Source organism: Pygocentrus nattereri, chromosome 26, assembly GCF_015220715.1.
Source record: "Pygocentrus nattereri isolate fPygNat1 chromosome 26, fPygNat1.pri, whole genome shotgun sequence".
Taxonomy (NCBI): Eukaryota; Metazoa; Chordata; class Actinopteri; order Characiformes; family Serrasalmidae; genus Pygocentrus; species Pygocentrus nattereri.
In genome coordinates, this window is record NC_051236.1 from 25,506,244 (window position 1) to 25,529,884 (window position 23,641).

General features: G+C 38.1%; 1 protein-coding gene across 16 annotated transcripts in view; it reads left to right on the forward strand.

The window, feature by feature from the left end:
* Positions 1–23,641, forward strand: part of lrrc7 (leucine rich repeat containing 7) — a 173,339-nt gene that overhangs the window by 90,725 nt on the left and 58,973 nt on the right. For all 16 annotated transcript variants that reach the window (XM_017698136.2, XM_037534849.1, XM_017698139.2 and 13 more), the window contains one exon: positions 19,914–20,116. In XM_017698136.2, coding sequence (XP_017553625.1) covers positions 19,928–20,116 — 189 coding nt within the window. In that variant the 5' untranslated portion in view covers positions 19,914–19,927. The remainder of the gene's footprint in view (positions 1–19,913; positions 20,117–23,641) is intronic.

Consider the following 23,641-nt stretch of genomic DNA (forward strand, 5'->3'; position numbering starts at 1 on the left):
CTTCGCAAACTCGCAGCGAAAACAAAGGGGTATAGGTAGCAGTCTTAATGTCCTGTGGAATGAGCTGTAGGTGTGTGGCAGAGGAGGTGAGTGGGCGGAGCCAAGGAGAGTCCAAGTCTTCAAATGGAAATAAATGAAATAAATTTTACTTTCTAAGTAATTATGGGCCATTTCTGTATGTCCATTCGTTATGATATTTTGACAACATAAAAGGCAACAGCCTTTTTCAAACTAGGGCAGAAAATCATAAACAACAAAAATGAAGATACAAGATTTTGTCCTGACGGCAAAAAAAAAAAAACATTTATTGTAAAAGATATAAAATTGTAAGTTAATTCTACAACTTTCATTTGACATTAAGTTTAGTTATAGCTGTCCCTTTTTTTTATTTATTTTTTATTTTTATCTCCTCCCGAAACTGCTCACTCCCGTCTCAGTGTCTTCATGCAGTATATCTTTATCTGTTTCGCTGCAGTTCCCACACATCCTAAGAACTGCCTGTGACTAAACAGAAAACTGGGCCAGCTTAGGTTAGCGCAAGAAATTGGCCTCAAAATGAGCTTACACACATTGCTAAACCTCGCAGAGCCGTTTCAGTGCAAATCAATAGCCACTAAGGCCACAATATTCTGGGAGGCATATATATAGTATATAGTCCAAGGTAGACTTAAACATGAATAGTACTTCAGGAGTATGGAAGTGTGTGAACATAAAGTATCTTGGGATGATTCAAAGGACATGTTAAGCCTTGAAATCCATAGCTGGGCCATAAAACTCGAGCTGATTAATCCAGAGCTTTCAAAGACGCAGCTCATGCTAAGACGCTTCTGTTGTGTGCAGGGTAGGTTTCAAAATGCCTCAGGGCCATTTGATTTTGTGCGTGCCGCCCTCTTTTGATTATTGGGCATGGCTTCTGTGTCTGTCCCACATGCTGAGAGCCGGCAGTCAAGTCGTACTTGAGCAGTCGTGGTCATTGAGGAGAGAGAGAAACAGGACAGAATGGAATCGGGGGGAGGGTTAGCATGGTTAGCATGGTTAGCATGGCAGCGAACTCAAAGCCGTGACCTATTTTGTGGGGATAATTAGGTAATTCTGCACTTGAGCCCATGGTATTTCTCTGACTAGGTAGAGAACACTTCCATTTTTCAGATGCACTGATTTTCATAATATTTTCAGATTACGCTCACAAACCTATGATTATGCCACTTTGATTCCCATTGACTCTGCTTGTTACATCTGTTTCTGTAATGCTAACATGATAAAATGACATCATTACAGCCAAATGTTTCAGGTCCAAGGTCTGTTTCCCTGTCCTTCTACTTAATTGCACTACTTTTGCTGTTAGACTGAACAAAAATTAGAGCTGAGAATCAACCAACATATTTTAAATGAACATATTAAGCATATATATCAGGGATACACAATGTGGACAAAATATTATATGACAATTCTGTTTCTAGGTGTTGTTTTTACTCATAGCGATGCACAATTGTATCAGTATTGGATCACATTGTTCAGATAATTGCAATAAGTCAGACAGTTGCTTCAGACACATATTTGACCATAATTTATTGACACTGGCTTACTATGCTAAAATGTCTGCACACGCACACACTTTCTAAGCCAGCTTATCCCTCTGGGTTGTAGTTAGAGCTGGAGCCTATCCCTGCAGTCATTGGGCAGAAGGCAGGAAACACCCTGGACAGGTTGCCAGTCCAATGCGGGGATAAAATGTCAGCATTTTATCTATTTTATTTTATTGTACTCCCCCTATACATTCCTAAAAAATGTTTCTAAAAGTTCTTTCACAAAACACAGTAGTCCTAGATAGAACCAGGAATGCCCAGAGAACCGTGTGAATGTATAAATGAATGTTTGCATTTTAAATGGTTCTTCATTGTAATGAAAAACTAGTTCTTTAAGGAACACTTTTAAGATTTTTAAGGTTCTTCTACGTAGCACTAGAAACAGTCCCACAACTGGTACGAGTCAAAGACCTGTTTTCAGTACTATATAGAACCTTCTTGACCAGGAGGTATAATACACACTGCTCAAAGTGGCAGTGGCGATGTACATCGGCGACTCCCTAAAATATGTGTGAATGCCTCATCAACTTAGTATTACTTTAGCCTTCTTCATGTTAACAAATGTCAGTGCAATTCCTTAAAGCATCCTGCTCAAAACTTAGTAATGTGCCACTAACACTAGAGAAAAACACTAGCTCCACTCTTAGTGTTGACCTGCGTTTGATGTTTACTAAAAGCGTAGTGGTTTTAGTGCCTTATAGTTCTGTTTTAGGATCGCTCACAACACTGTGGCCTCTAAAGCTGTGCAACTGAGCCCCTTTTGCCATTTTGATTCCCTTGTCATCCCATATAATGAATGAACAACTCACAGCTGAACAAGATGTTCTTTGCAATATCCTCCCACACACTCTTGGTGTTAGCACGAAGAGCTTGACTGTGATGTGGAGAGCAGCAAGCAAAAAAATAAATAAATAAGACAACAACAACAAAAAACGCTCCACCATTTTCCCTCATATTCACTCAGGCATGCAGGCTTTTCACCAGGGCCTAAAGAAGAACATCATCATTTATCATTAGATTTTTGAATACTTGTATGTTGAGCTCGCTCAGATCATTCTGTTAGCACAATGTGTGTCCTCTCGCCTGAATGTGTCTCTGTTTTGACGTTTAACTCGTAGAACAGACTCCGGTGATTGGCTGTTTGAGGAATGATAATGGCCAATGTACAAAGGTCCTTGGTGTTATGCTATGATGTGACCACTACTATTAAATCTGCCTTCTCTTAGTTTCTTGTTTCCCAGCAACCAGCAGCTCTGCCTGTGTGTGTCCTCACTTGAGTATTTCCACTGTATTTTATACAAGTATACCTAATCATGCTTCACAGGAGATGTTTAAAAGGGCAGCGCCCGCAATACGTATGTGAGATGAGAGATATATAGTCTACGCTATACGTTAACTAGAATTAGTGATGCACCGTACAGAAGCCAGAGACCAGTCAAATGGCCATTTTTAGCATCAGAAAAAAGCAAATTAACATTTATTTACCAGAAAATGACACAGAAGCCTCCACATCTAAATGTAACATAACTGTTTCAGGGTTTAGTGAGACTTTGCCTTTATGGCAGCTTCTATTCTTTTCAGGAGACTTGCTTTCAGTTTTTTAAAATAAATTTGCAGGGATATTTTTCCACACTTCCTAAGTTCAGTCTTGGAAGTTCTCGCAATCCAAATAATCCCACATTCAGTGATGTTGAGGTCTGGTCAGTCCATCGTTTGGAGAACACCAGCAGCTTCTATGTTTAATTTGTAAGTTATCTTCTTTGCTGCTTTTCTTTCTCACTAATTGTTTGACAGCTACACATCCTTTCAGACTCATAGTGTTGAGCTGCCTTCTCATAGTGGAAGGATGGACAGAAACACCGGTAGATTTTTTCAGATCTGAAGTAAGAGAGAAGCTTGATTTTCTCTTCTCTCTCAAAAATGAAAGCTTTACATACTGTATATAAGGTGATGAATGTATTGGGTATCGGTCAGTTACAACGGTCGTCCTGAAATTGTACAGCATTGTAAAACTATCCAGTAGCCTACCATGTTGTATTCTTCATTTTTGTCTTATCTGTATTTTTTATAATGTTGTTGGGGTTTTTTTGGTTTCTTACAGACATTTTTTTTATTTCTTGTTACCTCACACCATGATGAATGGTCCCAAGCAGTTCCACACAGTGAGACAAATCTTAAAGAAAAATATTAGCACCTTGGGGTCAGGCTTTGGAATCGGTGTGGGGTAAGAAAAAGTGGGATCAGCGCATCTCTAATCAAATACCATGGTGTTTTTGAAGATAACCACAATTACAACAAGCATGTATTTCACCTCCATATTTCTCTATGACATGTCCTTAAACCTGCCTTTCAGCTTTATCATGTCACATGCTGTTTAACATGTAGATCTATCACAGCAGAGAACTATTTCTACATATTCATCATTTCGCATTTTCTTCTCTCTCTTGTCTTCCTCTCATCACTTTGACAGTGAGGGCCTACTTGTCATGTCTTCTGACAGATAACGAAGCATTTTGCCGATGGTTGCTTGAAGCGTGTTTGTGCATGTTTCCTCATCAGACACTGTTATGCAGTGGAACCGGGGGTTTTCTAGCAATAATGCATCTCTGTGGAAAACAAGATATGGAATTCATGTTATTTATGTCAAGCTGTGGAATTCATATATAAAGACGTTTGCCTGTTGGGGGTGTAGAGTGGTGTGTATGGTGTATGTCCATGTGGGTTTTGTATGTGTTTGTTTTTTACTAAATCAAGAACAAAACTGTTAAAACATACATTTCCAATATTTTTATCTACGCTTATGGTCCACTTTTTAGAAACATCTACCTTTCTGTTGGTCTGGAAAACGTTTTCGATACACGCACAATAACGCCGGTGAAACTTTGTCTGCTGATTGCCGTGTTGGGATGCCCGGCATTACTGGTTGGGCTGTCAAAATACTATTTGACAATCAAATATTTGTCAACTCCAATGGCAAAAAATGCACGTTGGAATGTAGGAAACATCCATTCAAATACTCAATTCCACCTCTGCTGCAGGTCCTAGTTTCCAGGTTAGTTAGTTGCTAAAACTATCACATATGACTTGACCTTAAACAAACAAAACAACAATTTATTTTAGCTTTAATTAAAATTGATTGGGGCTTTACATGCTGTGCGGATATTTGCAATCATTTGATTGGTTTTTAGCAGCTCAGTCATTCTGAAAGAGGCAATGTGTTTACTTTATAAACTGAGGCTAATGAGCAGAAATACATATGAGGTAACTAGATTATCTACTCTGAACTTTTCTGACAAGCCAACATGCTTTATAGTGTAGTAAGCTAATAAACTCATAAGATTAAGAATGAATTGAAGTGTGCTTCTAGTTTAGTTGTACATCACAGTACTCTTGCGGTCCAGGTGACTGAAGTTACAATATACAGTTGTTATTTTACTGTTATTTTCTGTCAGTATGTTTTAGTAAATTACTGTGAACGTGATGCACCTAGTAGCCAATAATTTACTGTTTTACAGTATATTTTTTATAGTGTACCTTACAGCTCCACTATTCAGATCTACAGTTACAGATTGTAGCCGAGCTGTTATCAGCCGCCTTCTGCCCCATTCAGCATTGGTCAGTTTCTGTCCACAGAACCGCTGTTGACTATCTGATATGTAAAAATGTCAACGTTTTGAATTATGAAATATAGTGGCTTATCTTGCTTCTATTATTCTCAGCTGTTACACAGATAGGGGTGTGTTTCTGCTGCATCAGAGAGGTTGTTCGTGGACCCCTTTTGACTTGTGATAGCACACCCACGGCCTGGCTCACAATTCCAGCAGCCGATGCTGATGTATAGCTACCTATAAAAGCACCTTAGAGATACATGACTGTGAAAAATGTATCAGATGTTATCAGTACAGAGGAGCTTAATCTTACGAAGCCGGATGCTGCTGTCTTCTTGCTTTGAGCTTCCAGGCACCTGCAATTTCTTTCTTTCCGTGCCGCAGTAATTACAACACAATTACAAAGACTTTGTGTGAAGCAGCTGATATCATTGGTGATTTTCTTTGTCACTCACTGCTTAATTGCACACTGAAAAGGAAACTGGCTGAGGGACTGTGCTTTTGATCTTTTGGTATCCATACCGCCGAGGATGAGAGGAGATACAGTATACAGTGCCTGTCCTGTGATGCTGTTTTTTCTTATATTCAGAGAGGTAGCCTTATAATGGCTGTCATGTTTTTAAATAAGACAATGAACCTTTATGTTTATCAGAAGAAGGGTGCCTGTGCTATTAAATCCATTTTAAATTAATATTATTATTTTTTTTGTTTCTATTTTTGTGCTCATCATTTAGCAAGAGATATTGCTTAAATAAAAGTTCAACATGTTTAAATTTATGAATACTAGCACCTCACAGTGGCGCATGCATTTTAAGGACACTGATCTAAGATCAGGTCTCATCAGCCCTTATACAGAACTGTGCAAAAGTTATACAGAGACCACCCTTCATTTATGTAATGTCCCACCAAAACAGCCACTAGTTACAAATAGTTTTTCTTCAATTTTCAACAGAAAATTGCACAGAAGCCTCAACAAAAGTGTAATCTGAAGTTTTGCAGTATTTAGTGTGTCCACTTTTCTATTCTTTTCAGGGGGGTTGTTCTTAGTTTACTAAAGAAATCTGCTGGAATATTTTCCACATTTCCAAAGTTCAGTCTTAGAAGTTGTATTTTGTGCTTCTTGCAGTCCGAATAATTCCAGGCCACACAGTGATGTTGACTTTTGGACTTTTGGGGTGACTAGTCTGTTGTTTGAGGACCACCAGCAGCTTATTTATTTATATCAAATATTTTGTCTTTTTGTGTGTCCTTTTCTTAGTACCAGCTACACATCCTGTCAGACTCATAGTGTTGAGTGTCTTCTCACAAGAGTGGAGCTTGATTTTGTCCTCTCTCTCGGAGATGAAAGCTTTAAGTGCTGTTTGTCTGATCCTGACAGTTTTGGTGGTCGCATCCCATTTTCTCTATTTTTTAAGTTTAAACTCTTGTACTTAAATCCTTAGAAACATCTCCTAAAAAATAATTGTACTTACTGGCTGTTTTGTCTAGAAGTTAAATCCATGAAGGGTGTGATCTCACTTTTGCACAGGACAGCAGTGATATGTCAAATAAGCTGGTATACTGGTATAAAAACTGGTCTCAGATCAGCATGTTTACTCCATTAATAATGGCCAGTGTCTCATAAAATCATTTGCATTTTCATGTTCTTGTTTTTTGGCCTTTTTACCAGCGCAAGATGTAAAAAAAAATAATATTAGTAATCATTTTGAAATGAAAAAGCATAATACAAAAAGCATGACTACAATGGGAACGAAAAATATTCTGTAGGAAAATGTGGTTCTTCCTCAAGCGGTGGTTACCTTGGTAACCATTTCAGCTATTAGGAGTAATACGTGTCAGGTTGGCTGCTTGTGGCCCTGAGGAATTCAGCTGGTGGATACACATGCATTTTTAATGAGCATGTACAATCTTATGCTGCTTATTTCCTCAGAGAGCGCATGTACACGTGCCATCAAACAAATGGAAGAATCTCTGTTTCATAAAGAAGACAACGAGCTCTTTCCCGCGGAATAAAAACCAAGCTTTATTATAGTAACTGTGTTAATAGGGTTTCATCATGAGCCATGTGTTACAGTAATACAGAACGGCTTTCATCTATATGTTTGAAATAGCCCCATTGGTAAACTGAGTGATGTCTGCCGGCAGTAAAAATTTGAGCCATTTTGCTGGAGTGGAGCAGGGAAGTTGTGAATGTGTCCTCTCGCCTCTGCAGAAGCGGCTCTTGCGTCATGCAGTTTCCATAGCACCCTGAGCCGAGCTGGCTGGGCGCTGCGCTGAGCGCAGACTTTGTTGTTTCACTCTGCTGCTGTCTTTTCTACGGGGAGCTGGCCATGACTGTGGAAGATGGCGCATAGATTCGCTTCATGGCGCATTCAGCGGATACTATTGATTTCACCATTCGACAGCATGTTACACAAGACCCGACTTTGTCAACAAAGATAATCTCTGGAAGGAGGGATAGCTGTTGAGGAAGCTGGACTTGGTTAAGACTTGTTCAGATTTAGTAGTCTAAGGCTTTGATTGCAGTCCATGAGCTCCAGCCCTTTTTTGGAAGCTGCCATTGTGTCATTTAACCTATTACTTGCTCTAGATCTGACTCAGTATGTGCCACTGTAATATCAAACAGCAGTGCAGATACACTACATGTCCAAATGTTTGTAGACACCTGCTCATTCAACATTTCTTACAAAATCAAGCGTGTTCATTGGTAGTCTGCTACACCCCACCCTCCTTAATTGCTGCAATAACAGCCTCTTCAGGGAAGGCGTTACATTATATGCTGGAACATTGCTGTGAGGATCTGATTGACTTCAGCCAAAAGAACATTAGTAAGGACAAGTGTGGATTAGTTTTATTATTACTTCTGGATCACAAGCCCCCTTCTAACCCATCCCAAAGGTATTGAATGGAGTTTCGTCACTCCAGAGAACACAGTTCCATTGCTCCACAGCCCAGCTCATCCCATTCTGTTGGAGATTACACAGACTGCGTTTGCACAATGGATCACCTGTGTCAGCAATGGGTGTGCCGAAAGTAACTGACTACACTAATTAGAACAGTGTCTGGATGCTTTTGGATATGTGATGTATCAATATCATTCTAAGCTCCTTACATATGGACACCAACCAACAGCTTATACACTAAGATGGAATTCCTGCATGTACTAAGAAAGATGCTGGGAAGACTGAGGAAATTAAGACTCAGCAAGTAAAAGTATCTTAAATGTCGGCTATACAGATAATATATATCATATGAGATTTTCTAAGCATGGTATATGAGTATATGATTAGGAAACCTAGTTTTAAACTTGTGACTTTTATGAAGAGAAATGATCTTCCAGCACTAGCAGGTATTTATACTTCAAAAACTATGGACTGTTGTCAGTGCAGTAAGAAAGTTTCACTTGATTAAATCACTTAAGGCACAACTCTGCATGCAGAAATGGCAATTTTGGTCGTGTCAGTCATTTTTCAGCTTTTTGAATCATTTAAAAATATGTCTACGCTTAAACTGTAAACATAAAAATGTCAAAATGCTACAGCAATATGTTTATTTCAGCATGTATATTCAGTTTACATCCACATGTGTGTAACTAGTTCCACACGTTAGCCACCTTAGTGAAGACACTTGGCACAACTACATCCAAACAGATTCTCTTATTTTACTGGGTAATGCAGTTCTGAGGCCAATAAAATCAAAACAAGCTTTTCTCAGCATTCAGAACCAGAAATCCCAGTTTCTTCAATGCGTTCTTGAAACGTTTCACATTTGTTTCTAACCTTTTTCTTATTTCTTAATTCTTATTTTCTTCCAAAATGATTTCTTAATATGTTGCTAGTTGCTGGGTTTATGCTCGACTCTGTACTAAGAAAATTAGCTGAAAATGTTTAATAATGTGTAATAACAGTTGGGGATCAACTTTTTATTGCATTTTTCATTACATTTTACAATAAGGGTGGGGAAAGGTAAGGGGTGGGGGAAGGCAGGATGGTGACATAAGTTTTTAGGAATACACACAAATCAAAAATACAACACAGAGAACACAAAGAACTACACAACTCAACAACATTAGATCATTTAATCAGAGACTACAGTTCTTGAATAGTCATATAAATACACCCAGTTTCTTATTGTTGAGTGTTTTGCCCTGTAAAGCTGTGCTGTAAGATATTCCATCCCAACTATATTTTGAAAACGAGATATCTTGAATTTCCTAGCTGAAAGCTGTGGGACAATCCAAAACTGCAAGACAGCCGTCACTGTATGCCTTCACGTTTTTTGAGAGTAAATAATAAAACCATGAGATTCCAGCAAGTTGTCCTGTAAAATGCTTTGTCTGGAGGATTTCTTCACAACGAAGTAAACACTTTAGTTCTGACAGCGCCAAAAAGCTGTTTTTTTTATGCAAATTAAATCACACTGTAAAAAGAAAATGGTGTTTGCTGCCTTAAAATTTTGAGTTTATTAAACTTCAAATAGTAAGACAACAGAACTTAAGACAGATTCAGGTTCTGTTAACTTAAGATCACTTAACTCAAAACTGTAAGGCTTTTGTTTTATTTTTATAGTGCAGTTTATATCGTGCATTTGCACATCAAACACCGAAAGACACTTGTAACGTCTGCCTTGAAGTAAAACATTATAGAAATCAGCAGTACTATCTATCTTGCAATATTCCTACAATAACCTCATAATGAGTAAAATTACCTGAATTATATTCCTTCTTTTTAGATGCTTTTACTTGTGCTGATAAAATAATCGTGATAATCGTACTAATTAGCATTAGCATTAGCACTGATCAGAGCTTTCAGTGTGATCCTTCTCGCTTGAATACACAGAACCCTTAGCAGTCCCTCCAAGCACAGTGGGGTGCATGTTCTGCAAGTGAAGTCGTGTTTAAAGCGATGACCCGCCTGCACCTAAAGCAGACTAGCTGGCAGAAGAAATAGTTAATAATTGCAGTAATTCATTTGTCTAATGCGCCAATCAACCAAACATTTTCTCTTGATGAATAATAATCAGTGTAATTAGAGGAAGGTGTGCGTGCAGCAACAACAGAAGTCAGTTCTTTGTGCGGAGAGTGTCATGCAACCACTCCGCTGCTTAATATAGACATGTTACAGGCAGTCTCATCAAAGACAGTGGAGCATCGTTCTGGAATACGTCAGGTATTGCATCAAAAATGCTACACTTTTAGCTGCTGTCCCCTGGGGGCATTTATGTTAAGACATGGAAGGCGTCTTATTAGCTGTGGTAAGAACAGTTGTCACAAGATTTTGTCACAGTATTTTGAGATAATTGGAGTGGAGATGCTGCCTGGGGTTTAGTGCTAGAAAACAGTGGATTACAGGATTGCAGATATGCGTGAGGGCGAGGAAAGAATCCTTCCAGGATCAGCGTTAATGGATGTATTTCCGTAACAATGTCGCGTGCTTTCGTCCTGATAAGGCTGAAAACAAGATTGATAGCTGTTAATGTGAAGGAAAGAGAAATGAGAATAAGAATAAGAGTTTGGATGTTACAGCACTTGAAACGACAGGCGCTGTAACACACACAGGCACATGATGTGCTGTTTTGATCGTCTCTCACTCTTAGGCCTGATGCTTTCTGTTCATAAGAGATCATAAGAGTTCCTAGGAGATCAGAGCTGTTCAGAGGTTTAAAGCTTGATTACAGCCTTGTTCTGTGTTGCCATGCCAGAATTGAACATTTTTTTCCTCTGCTATTTTCACATTGATTCTAATTAATTAGATTACAGTGAATCCCCCGTTGTCCAGTTAAATTATTCAAGTGTTGCTCTGAATAAGGAAGATACATTATTGATGGGGAAGTGAAAATAAGTGTTACCAGTGTAGTTAATATGAAATGATGCAAAGTTCTCGCATTATTAGGAAGTATTGTTATCTAATGAGTGGGAGGAGGCTTTCGAAACTGTTTGGAGACCAAAATATTACCTTTCTTTATTCATTTTTGGCTTTCCATTGTACATGTATTAACCTTTTAATAAACTATGGGCCCAAAGTTTTATGAAACGCTTATGTAATCTAAGAATAGCTCTATTAGTCTCTATAGTTAGAGTATAATAATAAGCCTTTGTACGAAATAAACATGGATTGTTAAAGGGTTAATTAGCTCTAGCTGATGTGTTTGAGTTGACTAGGTTCTCTTTTTATTGATGAAAAATCTATGTGGATTGTTTATGAATCAACAATTTATGATTATATTTGTTTATTTATTTCTTTATTCACTTTATTTTAGTCACACCATCTACGTCAAATCCAGCACTTTAGTACGGTGAGCAATAGGTTTAAAAATACTTATTATGCTGTTCATCAGTAAATTAGCTATGAAAATATTAGAGAGCTGAAAAAGTAATGCACTGAATTTGAGCTTTCAGTTTTCTGGGCTACTTTGGACAATAACTATGTTGCTTTAATATATTTTATTCATATGAAATGATGACATACACATTGAAATCACTTCAATTTAGTGCATTCGGGTCAGACAGATTTTTCCTAAATGGATATGATTATGTTAAATGCAGCTTGATCACATATACAGTACTGTACAAAATACAGAGAACTGTATTTACTTTTCAGTCAAAACAGCCATTAAGTATTAGTTGTTCATTCTTTCAGCGTCAGAAGAAAACAAAGCATGTTTTACTAGAAAATTTCTCTAAAGGCCGCTGCAATAGAATATACATAGAACGCGTCACAGTGATAATCGTTAAGTGCAAGTTCATTTTTTTCAGTAAATGTAGTAATGAAATAAAACTTTCAACATAATGTATCATGTTTAGTTTACTAACCATTTGGAACTCTGTTTTAGGCCGAAAGATATGAGGTAAAAAGGTCTAGACTAGTAATGTTAACTTCAGTAATACATCACTGCCTTCATCTGTTTGTCTAAAGGATGGGCTGCCTCTCTCAGTGTACGTTTTGAGCCACTTTTAATCTACTACGGCTCTCTGCCGTCTTGATACGGCTCCAGTTTAACATAGTATTGACAAAATCCTGAGTGGCGCACGGTGACACGCTGAGAAACCGAGCTTGATCTCGCTGAGTGCCTGTGCATGTTGACGGGGAATATTGACACCAATATGCGTACCTTCATTAAAAACAATGATTTCAAATTTTAGACACTGCTTGACATGATACATCCAGTTTGTATCAAATCGATCTTTACTTTTGTTCACTCTACTGTCACTTTAACTCTTCCATCCTTACGGTCTTAAAACCTTTAGTAACTGCTGTGTTCTTTCAACAAAGATGCTCCCAAAGACGTCACGGATGTTCTATTTCATACAGAGACTAACATGCACACAAACAGCTGCCCAAATACTTTAATTGTGAGTAGCAGAAAATGTGACCAACCTCTGACTGAACACTGGAGGTGTGGAAAAATATGCCTGCAGATTTCTGTGAAAAACTGAAAGCAAGAAAGGAAGAAGGGAAGCTGCACTAAAGGCAATGGTTGGACACGCTAAATACTGAAAAAATGTGATATTATATGTAGTGTAGATCAATTTTTTTGGAAGTGTTTAACAAATTTTCTGTTACATTGGCTTTCTGCTATTTCCTGATGCAGAAAAATCAATAACTTGTACTTTAAGGTTTTAATTAGAAATTAAATAAATTAGGCATGGTCTCTGACTTTTTCACAGCACTGTAGAAACACTTTTAAAAATGGTTCTTCATAGGTTCTTCAGTAAAGGCAATGGTTCTTTTTAGACCCATGAGTAGTATGTACAACTACTTCATGCTTAAATGGTTCTCAGAATACTGAAATAGTTCTTCAAATAGATGGAAAATGTGTTGCATATGGATCTGTTCTATATAGCACCAAAATTCTTCCAATGTTGGTATTGTAACAATAGCATATTTGGTGCTATATAGAACCATTTTCAGAGAGGTTTTATATATACATCCTTGCAGCACATTCTCCTTCAATCTAAAGATCCATTCCATCATGCAAAGAGCCATTTAAGCCTGAATTCTAAATAAACCATTGCCGTAACTAGAGAAGTCTTGAAGTGAAGAACCATCTTTAAGTGTGAAGGTTCTGCATGAAGCTACATTGACTGAAGCTGAATCCTGTAGGACACAATAGTTGCATTTGTGCGGTAACATGGAGATGTTTGTAATCCACCTTAGCAACGCCTCTATACTGAGCCTCATCACTGCTTACATGGTTTCATGTTGTTGAACTTAAAAGCTGGACACTGAAGAGGAGCTTGAAAGCCCCACACAAATCAATATCTCTGATGGGTAAGTGAGATCTATCTCCCATCTTATCTCAGTCCCTTTATTTACTTTCAGTGAAGGACGACTTTTTTTATCAGCTGTGATCTTGCCCCCTTCCATCAAGATCCTGTTCTAAAAGGATGCTTGGTATACAGAGAGATGTTTTCCCTCCTGTTTGAACCATCTTTATGGATCTTGCCTAGATTTTTTTCTGTTTAGATTGGTTGCTGACACATCTCCGAGTTTGAATATGTTGAGCTCCTGAGGAAAATGGAGACTGCAGCTGAAAGCTAGCGCTGGGTTTGATCTTGGGGGAATTCTCGCTAACCCTGTGAAGTAATGCAGTGTGTTCCAGAAGACAGTGTGGCTCTGAGTGTCTTAACCGGCAGTGATTTGCTGCTGAGTCACTCTTACCTGGCGGCAAAACGAAAAGCTCTCTTTGGACATTCTTGATGCTTCTCTCAAACAGTGCTTTTGCAGCACAGAAAGGTGTGAATAATAAACTCTCACTGTCACGACACCATCTCTGAGTATCCTTAGTCAGTAATAAGGGTGGGCGATATAGCGAATATACATCACGACATTTTCAAGAAACACGACGATGCACAATATTTCGTTTTTACTGAGCTTTATGAACAGGTTCATAGACAAAATGCATCAGCCAAACAACGTCTTAATTTAAAAGAGTTAAGACTTCTTCTTTCGGCTGCTCCCTTTAGGGGTCGCCACAGCGGATCATCTGCCTCCATCTTGCCCTATCCATTGCCTCCTCCTCTCCTTTCACACCAACCATCTGCATGTCCACCTTCACTACATCCATAAACCTTCTCTGAGGTCTACCTCTTCTCCTTCTACCCAGCAGCTCCATCTCCAACATTCTTTGCCCAATATATCCACTTAAAAGAGTTAAGACTAAAAAGAAAAATTAATTGCTTTTTTATCCAACATTGGCTCTTAGTAAATAACCAGTGGCAAGATTAAGATTGCCAAACACATTCATCTCTAAATGTTCCCTCCCTGCTAGAAAAAATGCCATAATAACCAGTAAAACCAGTATAATATCACCGTTGAGAAACATGACCTCTTATCTCAAAATGCTGACGTTATAAGAAAAGTAAATACATTCTTAACTTATAAAAGATGTGTAAAAATATTTTCCTAGTAATTTTGGACCATTTCTATAGGTCTATTCATCAAATGATGATATGTTTTGCTTGCTGGTATGTTGGTCATCCAGCATGACCATGTGGGGTGACCAGCTAAACCAGCGCAAACAAGCTTAGCCCAGCATGGGATTTTGCTGCTTTAAACTATTTTTCATCAGGTTCTCTGTCAGGCAAAGGAAGAACTATTCAAAACAAACCCACAGTGAGAACGGCAGTGGCAGTAATTCATCAGAATTATTATAAGAAAAGGTGGAAAGGTATTGCTGAGGAAAGTAAACCTGGCACATGATATCATCTAGAACAAGGGTGTCCAGCCTTATCCGCAAAAGCCCAATGTGGCTACAGTTTTTCATTCCAAACAAGCTGGAAAGCACCTGATTCCACTTTAATCAGTTAGTCTTGGTCTTCAAACATTTCATCAGCCACACCGGCCTGACAAGATTGGACACCCCTGATCTAGAATGTTTATATTTCATTCATGAAGCTAAAAAGGTTTTGGATTGCACTACGAGAAAGACCACAATCCCTCAGCTCAATGGCAAAACTATTAACAGACAGAATTCTGCTTTATCCAAGTTTCTGTATTTATGAAAAATCATTTTAATGTCTAATGACAAATAACATTACAGAACAATGTTAAAACCAGTCAGATAACAGTAAGCTTGTCTCAATTTGACCCGAACAATCTGTCAGAGAGACATTTGTGATAAAAAGCTGTACACATATTAAGACTAATGCACAATGTACACATGCCAGTGTTTGTACAGTTTGATTAAATTTTGCTGAAAGAGCTGCTGTAAAAGACAGTAAGTCCTCCTATGCATCTAACATTGCTTCAACTAGCTCCAACATTAGCTTTAGCATTAGCTCATCTGAATGGGCAGCTTATGTTGCTAAAACCTCCTCCTCGTTGGATTCGAAGACCTACAGCATTAACGCTGATTAATGTAAACATGGTCTCCAGACTTCTTTGTTGTCACTTCAATTTAACCTACATTCATATTTTGTTGGTTCTCAGTCATGTAGTTTATTTTTGAATGAAAAATGTCTGTTCCTGAACTTTCTTTTGTATTTCTTGAACTTTTTATGAACTTAATGCTCACAGTGTTACGGGCGATAGTAGGTGACTAAGAAAGGACAGCTTTAGAAGTGTAGATTGTTTATTTAAAGTGGAAAAGGCAGGAGGATCCTCTCTTTTATTGTTTGTTGTATAAACTGGGTTTGTCTGGAATTCAACAAGATGTTTGGCATCCATGGCTCCCAAAAAAATCATTATCTGGTTTATGTCACTGCTGTGATCGAGTGAAAAAGTTGAGTAAATTGAGCTCTTTCCGCTTACTGCTGCAGTTTGTGTTGCCGCTAGCGGTGGCAGAACTTTTCGTTCCGTCTCCACTGAAATCAGTGGAATAACGGGTTTGCCGTTGTGTGTCCAGTGGTGGCATATGAACGCAGCATCATAAGGAGGGCAGGACTTTTAAAAATTGTCAGCTGGTAAGCATAAATGAATAAAATAAGATATAAATGAATAGAAGAAGAGTCATAATGGGCTGCCTTCCAATCAGCCTTTTGCTACTATGCACATTTATGTAGTTATTGTACACTGGTGGTAGTTTTTGTGTATAAGCTCTCTATAGTCTTTTTTAAGTGTTGTAGTACTACTAATGATGTAATTACACATGATAACAATAGCATATCATCATATTCCCCAGTGCTAGTCAATGTGTAGCAAGAAATTGAGCAAATATATTTTAATTTGACGTTTACCTGTACATAGGACATCATTTCTAGGTAAATATTTCTTGGTAATATTTGACTAAGTGTTTTAGTTTTTGTAAAGGGGTAATGCAGTCTAACACTGTACATCAGTGTTTTTCCTTTGAATTATAATCTTAAATGGTTCGTGTGTCGCTATTCTTTTATGTGACCACAGCCATAACTGTGCTCTTCTGTGAAGGGCTTTGTGCGACTAGATGTTTTAATTATTACAATCTCACATTTGCATTTGGAAGAGACAAAAGCGCTCTATATCAGCACGAACTCGCCTTTCAGCCGAGCACTTATTCCCTAATGCCCTCTCAAACACTGGGTCTACAAGAGCCACACATTTCATCCCTGGAGTTCAGTATAACACCCCGCTTCTGTTGTTCTCTCTCACTCTTTATCACGACACGAGTGATGTGGATATTTCTCAGGGCTGTTGATTGAAATAAGACCGATGTACTGCTGCTCTTTGTTTGGCTCCCAGGAGCTTCTTAGCCACAAGTATGTGGTGAACCATCAGAGGAAAACTGCTCAGATGAAGTCCTGTGATTTTATTGATAATGTTCTTCTTTTTATTACTGGGGCTTTCTGCTGATTATACTAGTAATACTGATGATTACGTAGGTTTTCATGGAAACTGAATATAATATACATTAAATAATTGAGTTTTTATAATAATCAAGGTCTAAAACTTACTATGAAATGTAAGAAAAACATTAACAGCGCATTTCTGTTCTGAAAACAGTGTTTAATATGTCATATGTTATGTTCTGTAGTGCAGAATTGCATCTTTCAGCTTCATAATGTGGCAATATTTTGGTCCATCGCTGTTCTCTAATATATCACGTCACATCTTTGGAGAAGATAAAGATGGAAACTTTTACAAAGCTTATAAAAACTCTAAGTGTACAATGCATTTCATACTGGAAGTTTCTGTGCAGGTACATTTTTCATTCATCAAGGTACAAACCATGTAAATGTACCCTCAAAGGTTCAACGGTAGTTTTAAGGTCCAATTTTATACCTTAAAATGATTTTTTTCCCCAAATGAAAAATAAATAGTTGTACATTTTCATAACCTAGTGTTTTAAAACAGAACAATAAAATAAAAGGCTTGGAGTCAACGCAGGGTGTGTGAAATCAGTACAACTTAGAATATATCATTTCAGTGGCACAGTTATGTTCACTGACTAAAGGCACTGAGATGCACTCTTGAGGGTCCCACCCTAGTGACCGTTCTGCACCTTTTTTTTCTGAGAGTGAAAGAGAACAAAGTCATACAGTGGCCAGCTAATCACTGCAGATTCACTGAGAAGTCACATTTTAATCATTATATATTTTTAGTCGAGTAATTGAGAATGAGTCATTGTTACAGCTCTACTTATTACCTCTTTGCATACTGAGATGATGTCCTTTCGGTCCTGTGAAGGGAAAGTATAAATCTGCAGTTGGTGTGGTCGTTTTATTGTGTGCAGTTACATTTATTTTATTGTGTGCAGTTACAGTTCAGCCTCCTGCTGAATGACTGATATGGTTTTGTCTGGTAGAATAGGAGTAATCATGCTTTTCTGTTTTATCGCTGTGTGTTTTCCAGAATGAAATAGTTGACATGTATTAATGAACTCTGGCAGTTAAATGTGAAGTTTTATGCGAGTCCAGTCTATTTATTGCGTTTAACTCTGTTGACAATAGTTAGGAAAGCTGGCCTTGTGCTGCTGCTGGATATTATTGAACTCATATCTCAGGAAGTGAGTCGAAGGACATTAAAACTACATTTGAATACCTAGACTGTATGTCATATGGCTGTATTATGTGGGTAAAATTGTATATTGTGATTATATTGCTAGACATTATGATGTAACATATATTACATTTAACAGCATTTCCCACAGCACCTGTTGACTGGTTGAACGGTATCCCTGCCATGCTATTATTTGTGTTTACACGCAACAAGTCATGACAGCTTTGTGGCAAACTGTTAGTATGTTTCTGCTTTACCACCAAAACCAAAAAAGAATACATTAGATCATTTCTGATAATAGAAAGATTAGATAATAGATAGTAGACAATAGGGTGATTCAAAAAGATTCATCCGATTTTAAAGCACTTGTAAAATGACACAAATAACTTTAAGCTTACTTAAACCTTTTACAATTTACTGCCTTGTTCTGTAATGATTTACAAGTGAAATGTCATGTTGAAAGGGGATGAATCTTTTTCAATCACCCTGTATTGGACCAGCGCCACATTTGGTCAGTTTCTGAAGAAGATTTTAACAGCAGGCCATCATCATATTCCAAACCTGTCGCTACTCCTAAGCTTTTTAGTTGGCAGCTATGACCACTAAACAGCAAACAAACTGGGAATGGCCAGAAACAGATTACAATTCAGCAAACAGGATGAGCTGTGAAAGGCTTTACAGACTGACTGGGGAAAAAAGGCATTCAGGTTAATCTGGCAAGTACTGCAGTATTGAAAGTGCTGAATCTGATGTCATCACAGTTTTATGGCTCTGTTCATGGCAGTGCATTAAAGTTGGCTTTATGTTGGGCAGTCATTGTATATACAATTTTCTTTCCTCAGTATCTCCTGAAATAAGCGTCCAAAAATGGTCAAAACATGCATCTTTTCACAGCTGAGAAAGCAGAGAATAAAAGGAAAATAAAACACCTCTAGTTAAATTTCAGAGAACATTATATGTCAGAAGCACAGGCGACTGATGCTTTAGTCAGTAAGGGACTACTGATGTTTTATTATAGTATTATTTCCCAGTGTCTTTAGGTAAAAGAAGGCAAAATCACATGTATAGACGATCCCTAAATGGCTAAAGCAGTTGTTTCTGAATCATTATGTCCATTTAACAATAAACATTTTTCAAATTATATTTGGTTGTAGTTTGTTCTCTGTCTTTCAGGAGCGAGAGAGTGTGCCTGCGACCGAATCACAGACATGATTTAATCCATGATAACGCACTCCCTCTTGTGTTCTGTTGCTCTATTAGTACTTTATAATGTGCTGTGACATTGTATTCTTTTATGTGACATGGTTCAATGCTGAGACCAATATAAATAAATGCCAAAATAACTTGAATTACATTAATATCTTGATTCAGAGAACTGTGATTGGTCAGGATGCCCACAGCACACAGAAAAACTTGATTGAGTGATTGGATATTGCAGCCTTTGGCAATATCAGTACTAAAAAAGGCTAATACTGTGGTAAAGATTAATGACCTTTTTGTAGCTCTAGTGCATCACCACCAAGTATCAAAATATCAAAAATGATAACAAAATAAACTACTCTAAATGTGTTCCTCTAGAATCATTCATTATTAGTATTTCTTGTGAAACATCCTACAGTGTCCGTGTAATATGACTTGTTAGTGGTGCAGTGGTCATTTTGTGGCTTATGTACTTGAGTCATCATGAAAAGAGATGGCACTAATTATGTAATTGTGCTTGTGTGGACGTTAATGGCACCTACATCGTTTTTGTGTGAAAACTGGCACCCATGTTTGTGTAAGTGTACTCTCTCTATGCTCTACAGTGCAGGGACTGGAGATGACTACCAAGAGGAAGATCATCGGCCGCCTGGTGCCATGCCGATGCTTCCGGGGGGAGGAGGAGGTCATCTCAGTGCTGGACTACTCTCACTGCAGCCTGCAGCAGGTACCCAAGGAGATCTTCAGCTTCGAACGCACTCTGGAGGAGCTCTACCTGGATGCCAACCAAATCGAGGAGCTGCCTAAGGTATGAGCATAATATGCTCATTCTGTGTTTTGCTCTTCTCCTTTGAGTGGTTGGTTAATGTAGTGGGTAACACCTTTGCCTTCTATGCTGTAGACTGGGGTTTAGTCCTCTACCAGGGCAAGCACCCTACACTATACCAATAAGGGTCCTTGGGCAAGACTCCCAACACTATCTTGGCCTACCTGTGTAAAATGATCAAATTGTAAGTTGCTCTGGATAAGAGCGTCAGCAAAATGCCGTAAATGTAACATGATTTAAAAAAGATAAAAGGGTGTGCATGTCATCAGGGGGGAAGAAAATTAATCCAATTCAATGCTGTAACAAACCTGTTCTGAAATAGCACACACACTGACACTGCAGTGTAATGCTGTTAACTATGTATATTTTCCTGTGGGGTTGTAGAGTGTTTGTGTAGTTGGAACCACTTTTTGGATGTTCATCTTAAGTGAAGTGCTTCAGTTAAAAACAACATTTTAAAGCTTAGCAGGTTTTTTTTCACCATTGGAATGGTATCAGCTGAGACCTTATGGATATGTATAACCTAACAGTTATACATATCCATAGCCTTTTATGTTATTGGTACAGGGCGTGGCATCTGACCTCAGATTTCTGACCATTAAACTAAAAAGTTCTCTAATGCCAATGAAAATATTACAAAATATAAGGCTGTCATGTGCGATGTTCTCACTTCTTGCATCCTCATTACTTTTTTCCACCTTACCTGCTGTGGTATCTTCTGTCAGTCTTTAGAGTAATTCTTGTTAGCTAGTTAAATGCAAGGTGAGCTGTTGTGTGTTGTGTTTAATATTGAAAAAAATGTTTCACACGCTGATTGCATTAATTGTTGGGCAGTTTTCAAATGATTTTTGGTGATCATCATCTCTGCTTTAGCAATATTCCTGTTCCTTAATGCTTGCTAGCTTCCTTCCCAACTTGTAACTACTCCCTCAACCTCCCCACCATACAAAAATATTAAAATAAATAAATTCTGGCTATGCCACTGCTCTGATGAAACATCAAATTCTGTTCTAAATGTGTGCACATTCATCTAGAAACTATTGCAGTGCATCCACAAATAAAGGTAGCATGGGGCTTCTTTTATGTAGCAATAAACAACATAAGGCACAGAAAACTTCAGTTCCACTGCTGATACATTTTACTACACCTAATGAGGACATGTAATGGGGACAAAGACAAGGTCCTTGGAGTTGCCGATGATAATACATCCTGTAAAATAGGAATAAATATGTACATTTGACTTCTTTTGAAATTAGAATGCTTTTGCTGTTTCTTGTCGTAAGACAAAATATCTGAATGTTTTGTTCAAACAGCTCTTTGCTAAAACTCGGGGAGGATGTTGATCCTTGATCATTGAAGGGTCTTCCTCCGAATGTAGATCAGTTTCTTCCTAATTACTTATTTGATGGGTTTCTTTTTCCAAGCTATTATTAAAAGCACATATTGAACCTTTTTTTTACCCAAAAGTGCCCTGAAACTAGGGATGCGCATTCCAACTCATTTTGATATTCGAGGATCTGTTAGTGTTAATGAAAAGATAATCAGTTGACTGCAGGGAAAGGAAAACAGCAGAAAAAACCTAGCACTGGTATTGCGCAAAAAGAATTGTCAAATTACCAGCATATGTCTCACTTTTCATAGCAGCTGAGGGAAATCAGTATGTTTTCATAATGGATGAGTGAAAGAGGGAGTCTCAGATGAACTGATGAGCTAAAGCTACAGCTGACCGGTACATTGCTGGGTGTTGATGAAAACTTGTCATCCTAAAAGGTCTTTTCTCCTCATCGGCCAATGTGCCCACATATTAGCTTGTCAAAGAAATATCTTTTTAATTGTGGCAGAGTTAAATGAACTGTTTCTGGATCTAGCTAACATCAGCCAGAGTAGTTAGCCTGTACTTATCTCTGCATTCTCAGTCACATCCTTAACAATATGTCCTTGGCAATATGCACTCATCATTAAGGCACTCATGTTTCGGAGTAGCATAATATGCATACTTAGTCACAAATACAAGTAAACTCAATTTATTTTACAGTCCTCTTAAAACACTGCACTTCCATTTCATTGAATATTTGGTCTATTTGTTTTTTCCATTTTTCCTGCGATGAATTGTAATAGATAACCCAGTAAGGATTCCTGTATCCAGATGTAATCCTGTAACATCCTTCAGTCAACCAAGTAGTCGAGTACCCGTGCACATTCCTGATCACAACAGTGCACAGCGTTTGGAAATGATCAGTGATGCACTGTCAGTAATATTATCACATAAATGTAGTGTTTTCCTCAAAATAAACCTGGTTAGTATTTAATATGTATTTTTTCGGGAAGTGATAAGGAAAAAATGCTTGTTTAAATGAAATCATTTGGAAAAAGCTACGTGTCTCCAGACTTTTGATGGGCAGTCCATGCTCACAGCAAGAAACATATGTTGTTGCACTTTATATTTTAAGCTGGGTACAGCATGAGGGGACTGTTATCGCACTTGCAGTTGTGTAATAATACAAAGCGGGCACATTTTTGAGCCAGAGACTGTAGTTTGTTTTTTGTTAGGGCAGTTATGGAAATGTTGTCGGGTCAATAAATGCAGACTTTTCACATTTTTTATAGCAAAAACTGCTCCAAACTATCTGCAGCCTGGGTACGCTGGTTCCCGTGACCTATTGTGTGATGGCTTAATCTATGCTTTAAAAATAATATCAGTGACTTATTCAGCTCTTAATTGCTGACATGATTAATTTGCTAAACTACAGCTCTTAAGTTTATAGTGTTCTTTAGCATAATGCGATTTGGTATAGTCTTCCACTAGTAAACAAGCCTTTTTGGGTTATAGGTTAGGGGAACATTTCCTCTAGAGGCACTGCTTTAGCTCATGATCCTGAATAAGTGACTTTTATGGTACACACTACTGTATAGCATTGCTAAATTAGAACCATGGACAGCTCCTGCTTTTCTGTACAGCACAGATGATGTGCAATTCACATGGATGAGGACCTTTTAAGCACAAAGAGCGCAGTTTTTGTTTCATTTCATTACATTCATCTCATATATGTCTACCTAGACCGCAATTAAAGCAGTGGATGGCAGGGAAAGGACAGGGTTTCTGAGGGGTTTGTGCCCATATGGCTCATCAGTGGAGTTACGTAAGAGGCATTCAGAGCTGGAGAAAGTACTCTCTTTGTATGAGTGCTGATCTTTTGGGGCTGGTGCCTTGAGCTGCTTTAGATTCTGTGTTCTTCTGCCCATTAAAATGGCCCTTCACCAGCCCACAACTCCTTTTAAACCATAATTGTTTCTAATAATAGGTTATGTTTTGCTGATATTTTCTCCCTAAACAGGAAGCCCTTCTGAATGCACAAATGTAAAAGAACACGCTCAGCCTACGTTACTCTATTAAGAGAGAGCCCCTATGATGCTTTTTTTAATTCACAGTGGTAGCCTAGCATAGCTGCTCTGTGTACCCCTGCTGCTGTCAGACAGAATAAGCTGAGATGTAATATTAGTAATGCT